Source organism: Trachemys scripta, chromosome 20 (genome assembly GCF_013100865.1).
Source record: "Trachemys scripta elegans isolate TJP31775 chromosome 20, CAS_Tse_1.0, whole genome shotgun sequence".
Taxonomy (NCBI): domain Eukaryota; kingdom Metazoa; phylum Chordata; order Testudines; family Emydidae; genus Trachemys; species Trachemys scripta.
The window spans coordinates 18,568,843-18,576,250 of NC_048317.1; the positions used below are offsets into that span (position 1 = coordinate 18,568,843).

General features: G+C 44.1%; 1 protein-coding gene across 1 annotated transcript; it reads left to right on the plus strand.

Annotated features, from left to right (window-relative positions):
• The first annotated feature begins 402 nt into the window (after positions 1–402).
• Positions 403–2,119, plus strand: ATP5IF1 (ATP synthase inhibitory factor subunit 1). The gene is made up of 3 exons (XM_034754346.1): positions 403–570; positions 734–846; positions 1,830–2,119. Exons 1-3 carry the CDS (start codon positions 484–486, stop codon positions 1,972–1,974), a joined length of 345 nt encoding a protein of 114 aa, XP_034610237.1. The 5' UTR covers positions 403–483; the 3' UTR covers positions 1,975–2,119.
• Positions 2,120–7,408: the final 5,289 nt, after the last annotated feature.

Genomic DNA, 7,408 nt, shown 5'->3' on the forward strand with positions numbered 1-7,408 from the left:
GCACTGGACAGCGGCTTCCCATGGGGCCCTGCACGAGGCCTGTCACACAGCTCCAAGCCCAAGGGTGCTGTACTGCCCGTGGCTGGGACACGTCGAGTCACGTGCTTCAGACGTTTGCACCTAGCCATGGCCCAGGCCGCCCGCCCAGGACACCCAGTGGTGCCAGCTGCAGGCCGCGGGTTCTAGACCGCACCCCCCCCCAAGCCCCCAGCCTGCGCGCGCAACCCGCGCTCCTCCAGGGTCCGGGCTTGTCGGCCCCGCCCCACTCTCCAGGACACTGATTGGTGCGGAGCAGGCCCCGCCCTGCCCCTTCCGTCGCGGGCTGTTGTGCGACTCTCCCTGCGCGCGGCGCTGGTTGGCCCGGCCGGCCCCTCCCCCTGCGCGCGGCGCTGGTTGGCCCGGCCGGCCCCTCCCCTTGCGCGCGGCGTTGTAAGGCTGGGCCGCAGCGCCCCCGAGTTAGTCCGTTCCAAGGGCAGGCGGGTAATGGCGGCGGCAGGGCTGCGCGGAGGCCTGCGCGGGGCCTTGGTGATGCAGCAGCGGGGATGGAGCTCGGGATCCGGCTCCGACCAGGTACCGCGGCTCAGCCGCGTGGGGAGCGCTGGGCCCGGGGGCTCCCCTGAGGTGACGGTGTCCCTGCCGCTGAGGGGGTGCTGGGCGGGGACAAGCGCCGGGGGAGGTAGGCAGGGCCTGGGCTTTCCCTGATGGGTCTCTCCCTCTCTCCCTCTCTCTGCAGCTGGGCGAGCTGGGGAGCGGGGCTGGGAAGGGCGGCGGCGGTGGCGGCTCGATCCGTGAGGCCGGAGGCGCCTTTGGGAAGAGGCAGGCGGCCCATGAGGAGCGATACTTCAGGTGAGTCTTTTCCGCCCCGTGGGACGCCCGGACTCCTGGGTTCTGGTCCTTGGTTAGCCAATCCAGGGGTCAGCATGGCTGCCCCATCCCCTAGGTCCTGCCCCTGCTACTGTCGGTAACCTTGGGACACCCTGACTCCCCTGGCTGCGGACATTAGCAGAGCAGCTGTCTGTGGAACGAGGTCACATGCTTGCTGCTCTGCCTCGTGGGTCTGGCTTCTGTGCCCTCAGGTGCTAGGCTTTTCAAGCCAGTTACATTCATTCCTGTGTAGTAATAGTCCTGTCAACTCAACAGCTGATTAGCCGTGAGAATCCTTTCTGGGTAAATGCTGCCTTTCCTCTGGTATTGGCGATTTATTAAAGAATAAGAGAAGAGTCCAGCTGCAGCCATGAGATGAGGGGCAGGAGAAAGACATGGGAATATCCCAGCTGAGACAGCAAATCCTCCTGTATGTTAACAAAAATCAATAACTGAGATTGCCCTCTGTTAAATCTGTCTTGTAGTATCCAAGCACCTTATGTAGTGACCTGCATATGTTGCAGACCCTACCCTCTCACCCATTACAACTCGATTTCTCTTCATAAAATTGGAGTAAGACCTGGTAAACTCTAGCCTCTTCTTTTTGAGCCACTGCTGCTCGATAGAGTCAGGTCTGGTAAATGTTAACAGCAGAGCAGTCCTGATTGGCACCCGCCCAGGATAACATACCTGCTTGGTGGGGATTGTCGGTGTAGCTGAGCAGCCTAGCCTTCATGTCCAGTGGTGTCTATCAATCTATAGAGACTTGTGTTCCTATCCAGATGGAAACATTATCTGCAGTTATCCTGAAATGAAAGTGGTCCAATTAGCTATTTAAGCTTTGAAACCATTCTGTGCCTAGGAAACATTTGTGGGGGGAGGGGGTGTTTGACTTTGACTTCCATTAAGTAGGCTGTCCAACTCCCAAATTTGGTTTGTCTGAACTGGTGATGTGCACTGTGCAGGGACAAGGAGAGGGAACAGCTGGCCTCTTTGAGGGAACATCACGAAGAAGAAATTGATCATCACAAGAAAGAAATACAGCGGCTGCAGAAAGAAATCGAACGCCATAAGATCAAGATCAAGAAACTTAAAGGTGATGATGATTAAGCTGCTGTTGGTTGGTTTTTTCATGTACAGTCAGTGATTCTCATTGTAATCATTGCATTGAAGACTGTCTGCTTTAGCCAACATAATCTAAATTTTCTCTGTTAGAGGATGTACTACAAAAATCAAATAAAAATCAGTCTCCTGATCTGTTTAGTGATGGTCTTATTAAAAATAACACTTTTCTTTTTCAACTAAACTCTTGTTGGAGTTTCATATAGGAGCTTTTCATTCTGGAGTTGAAATGCTTTTTACACTTTTCTGTAGATCACATCTAAATAAATCAAATTTAAGGTAATTAGAGCATCAATTGAACCCCCACATGAGATTATGGGCTGGAGAGTTATCAGCTAAATCAGGCTTGCATAATATGTGGCCCATGTGGGCTCACTGTGTGGCCTGTGGGAGGTGAGTAGGTGAGCTTACTGTGCCCCCTGCGGGGGGCGAGTAGACAATCGTTGGGGTAAGCCAACGGCTGGCTGGCCAGAGGCTGGCCAGGGTGGTGAAGAGGCCAGTGGCAGGCTGGGGAGTGAGAGTGAGCCAGCGGTAGGGGGTGGGGGCAGCGGCATGCAGGCAGGTGAGCTGACGGTGGGGGGAGTAGGCAAGCCGGCAGTGGACAGGCAGGTGAGCTGGTGGTGGCGGGGTGGGGGTGGGTGAGTAGACTGGGGGGGTAGGTGAGGAGGCAAGATGGGGGGGGGGGGAGGGATGATCGGGGGGAGGAGGGGGGGGGGGAGCATGGGGGCTGGGGAAGTGGGCAGGGAGGCACGTGAGGTGGCAGGGGAGCTTTATACTTCGGGGCGGTGAGGAGGCAAGCGTTGAGTCGGTGGCTGACCTGTTCCACTGATCTTGTTTACCATAAAAATTGGTCCTTTTTGCTGCTTTTCTCTGGGCTGCCAGTCTGTTGCAACACAGATCCAGGGTCTGAACCACGCCCCCAAAACTGCAGACTTAACTGAAACCAGTTGAGCAAGTACTTCTGTCTCCAGACACCCAGCTCCCAATGGGATCCAAACCCCAAATAAATCCATTTCACTCTGTATAAAGCTTATACAGGGTAAACTCAAATTATTAGTGTTATAGAAAGCGGACAGAGAGGCACAGCTGTTTGTTCCCCGAGGTATTAATCACTTAATCTGGGTTAACTAATTAAAAACAAGACTTTGACTGCTCCAGTTTTTTTCCATTTTCAATCCAAAATGAATGATCTTTATCAAGAAAGTCCTAAAGGTGCCAAAATTTCAGATTGTATAAAAATTGATATTAACATCTACTTTACCACTTTACGTTATATGTCAGTTATTCTCACTGCGGCCGAAATCAAGTTTTAATGTACAGATAAAACATTTCTCCAAAAAACTTTGAAATTTGTATTAAAGAATTATATAATTATCAGACATCCAGGAACGCTGCAGACTACTCCCACCCTTGTGCCAAGGTTAGGCGAGTACGTACTTGCGTAGATTAGTATGTCTTGATACTACTTTTGTAAGGGTTGATCAACGAGACACGCTGAGTGCTGCGATCGCAGAAAAGTGTGATGCAAGACGCAACATTTAAGATACCACAAACAGGTATATTGCAAAAAAAAAAAGTTCTTGTTTATTGATATATTAAGATATTGCAAGAGATATTAACCACTCAAGCTCATTTCTCACGCAGGCTCCCGTTACTGGTACATTTCTTCATTTGTACATGCTCCTGTATCACTCTGGTAGATTTATTTTATATGTCATCTGTTCAGCAGACTTTTGGTAGCATTGTTTGTAATTTTAAATTTAGTGAAAAAGTCACATGCAGCAGGCATATAAATATACAGTAAACATTTTTGCATAAATTAAGAGTGATTTTTGTGATCTATCCAGAGTGATTGGAAAATGTCCAACACAACTTTGGGGATGAATCCTTAGGTCATTTTAAGAAAAAAACATTTCTGTGAACACTTATTCTAAAATTCTTCCTAAGGGAGCTACAGTCCCTTCAAGGAGGTGATGAAAAGTTAATTTCTGATTAATATCGCAAACGCTTTAATATAAAGTAATGAAATTATGTCTGTGTCTTAGCGTTTGTATGTGCTACCATATTACGTTATCCAAAATTATTTAAACCACAGGTGTCCCGAACTGGCGGTCATTTTTATTTCATATTTCAAGAAAGGCTTGTCATCGACTGCCTCTGGCTACGACCGGTAATATTATGTTCCATAATAAGCTGTTAATTTTTGGTTATTTATTATTACATTTGAAACTTATGGTTCCAAAGTTGAAAAATAAGTAATAGGTAAAATTGTTTGTATCATTTTAAGCATCTAAGCAGATTAACATTTTTAAACAGGTTTCTCGGACACGGTTAATTATACAAAATAAGAGTACCATTTTAATGCATGTTTTTAGCATTAAATCATATTCCAGAGTCATCTGTTATAGTCGAAGATTTAAAAAATATTAAATTGGTCCGGTCCACCCAGTTCATGGTTTAAATCGTGGTTTAAATCGTTTTTAATGATGTATGATAGAACGTTGAAAATAAACTTTAATGGGTAAGTGGATTCAAATTGTAAGCACAGTCTTTTTAGTAAAGAGCAAATTTTCAGAAATATATTTTTCCTTCATCAGGCTGGAAACATTATACAAGATAGAACCTGTTGTTTGCTCTCTTGTATAATCTATTCAGGGTGATGAAGCAAAAACATATATTTCTGAAAATTTGCTCCCTTTTTCTAAAAGGACTGTGCTTGCAATTTGAATCCGCTTTCCTGTTAAAGTTTATTTTCAACCTTGTAACGTGTAGCCTCGTTACTTCCCAACAATTAATGTTGTAGAACAGCGATAGCACATACTAATGCTATGGCACATACCAAATTTCATTGATATATCAATATTAAAGCGTTTTTGAGAGATTAATTAAAAACTTGGAAAATATTTCAAATATTTTTACTGCAAAATTTCATAAACTAACTTGCAATTTATAAATAAAAATATTAATTATATATATTAAAAATACTTCATTGAAACTGCAAGGAACATGTTAAAATATTAAAATATACTTTAATAATTTTGTGTAAAAAGAAAATGTGATCATTTTTGTCCAGAAAATCCAAAATAAATTTGAAGTACCGTAAGTGGTTAAGATATCACAAGCAAGTACATTATAAAAAAATGTAATGCTTTTTGTTCATTGCTTTTCAAATATCATAACAAACATTTGGATGCGGTAGTAGCACAAGAAGATTTGGCCATGACTTCAACAAAAAAATCAAATCTGTCCCCTGTGATAGCTGATTTACGGAAAAGGATCTCAACAACGTCTTTACTTTTAAATTTGAAAAGCCCAAATTTGGGCTTTTTGGGAAAAGCAAAGAAGAAATCAGCAAGGTGGAAAAGGAAGTGAATGGCGAGCTGAAACCATGTAGCTTCAAGACAAGTGAAGCAAGGGCTGTGAAAAATTTCAACCTTTGGTGGCATGTAAAACGTAACCATCCTGAAAACTATGTGGCTCTGGTTACAAAAAAGGACCAAGAAGATGAGGCAAAACAGAAAGCTGACACAGCTAAACGACATTCATCTGGCCCTTTGAAAACTCTTGGAGAAAAGATTTTTTTGCAGAGCTTCATCTGAAAAACCAAAAATTGAGCAAACAAAACTTGACTCATATTTGAAAGGTTTCAGAGTAGCAGCTGTGTTAGTCTGTATGAGCAAAAAGAACAGGAGTACTTGTGGCACCTTAGAGACTAACAAATTTATTAGCGCATAAGGTTTCGTGGACTACAGCCCACTTCTTCAGATGCAATATGCTGTAGTCCACGAAAGCTTATGCGCTAATAAATTTGTTAGTCTCTAAGGTGCCACAAGTACTCCTGTTCTTTTTGCTCATATTTGAAGTCATCCATCGTGACTGTAACCTTTGAGGCCAATACTTTCTGTGAAGGGCTGATGGAAATGGTTTGAGTTCAACACCGCTCACTACCTTCAGGCTAAAGAACAAAGGATTCCAAAAAATTGCAGGTGAAATAGGTCGGCAGCTTGGTGTTTCGACGGGGCACGACGCTGTTCGTCATTTAGTTGTCAGCACAGCTGAATCTGGTCACAAAGAGCTCAAAGCGTTGGAGCAAAAATTGTGCTACCTGAAAATGGATGCAGCAACCTGTGGAAACAGAAATTTCCTTGCAATCAATGCTCAGTATTACGAAGAAGGAAAAGATAAAGCTGTGGTAAAAATCTTGGACTGAAGGGTGTCACAATTCTTCGTACGTGAAAAGTCAAGTAAAAGCTATTTTAGAAAAATTGGGGATCAGTGAAGTGTAAGTGCTGAGCATCTGCGTTGATAATGCAGCAAACATGACGTGTGCCATCAAATTTCAGCGAGGACAATTTCTGCCTTTGAGAACAGGAATGTGGACAGAACTGAAGCCATTTTGCTTGATGAAGGAACTAAAGGAATGGATGAAATCCAACTCAACATGGATGCTGCTGCGCAATGGGTTAATGACCCTAGCCTCATACTTCCAGCATGGCTTCATGAGGACGACTCAAAAGTCCAACTGATGAGGTGTGGTATTAACACTCTTCAGTTGGCAATCTGGGACGGACTGAACAAAGAACATGTCGAATTTTTGCCAGAAATTTCTTCAAGTGGTTGTCAAACTACGAATCCCAAGTATTCAGTGATTGAGTTACCCCATGTAGATCAAGCAGGATACTGTGACTCGCTGGGGTTCAACATTTACAATTGGCTTCTTGTTTTTCAATCAATCTTACTGTCAACAAGTGGTGGCTGCTGCTGGAACAAGAGAACTCAAGTTAACAAAAGCTGAATGGGACGAAGTAAAGAACCTGCGAGACCTCTTGGCAAAGCCAAACCAAACAGCTGTAAATCTTCAAGCTGTCAATGTAACCCCGGGAGTTTTAATGAAGGAATGGCGAAAAGTGTCAAAATTCTTGCAAGAAAATGGTGGACAAATTGCAGAAGGAATACTATCCTCCATGCAGAAACGTGAAGAGAAGCTTTTTAACAATATTCATTTCCTTGCTGAAGTTTGTCCCACGGTATTGGATTCTTCTTACCTCAGGGGAAATATCAAAGGCAAAGGAAGGGCTCCTTGATATTGCTTGACTCAAAAAAACAAAATCTATTGCTACATTTGAACTCGGCAAAAGAGGTTGAAGAAAATGAAACACAACAAAAGGCATCATCAACAATCCAATTTGCAGTTTCGGAAAGTTCATATCCTTCAGAAATAGGCTGTTCTCAAACTTCTGTCTCCACTCTGAACTTGTTCAAGCGTCCATCCTTGAGACATCTTCTGAAGAATTGGTGTTTGAATTATCTTCATTTCCCCGTGATGGTTGAAGATGACTACTTCGAAAAGGAATTGGATAAACAAGACACTGAGTTTCTGCGATTCATAATTGTAATGAAGCATTATTCAAGAGAAATTTTC

Coding starts and splice junctions, on each gene's coding strand:
- ATP5IF1 (XM_034754346.1), top strand. CDS start 484: ATGGCGGCGGCAGGGCTGCGCGGAGGCCTGCGCGGGGCCTTGGTGATG. Junction 571..733: donor CGGGATCCGGCTCCGACCAG/GTACCGCGGCTC, acceptor CTCTCTCTGCAG/CTGGGCGAGCTGGGGAGCGG. Junction 847..1,829: donor CATGAGGAGCGATACTTCAG/GTGAGTCTTTTC, acceptor TGCACTGTGCAG/GGACAAGGAGAGGGAACAGC.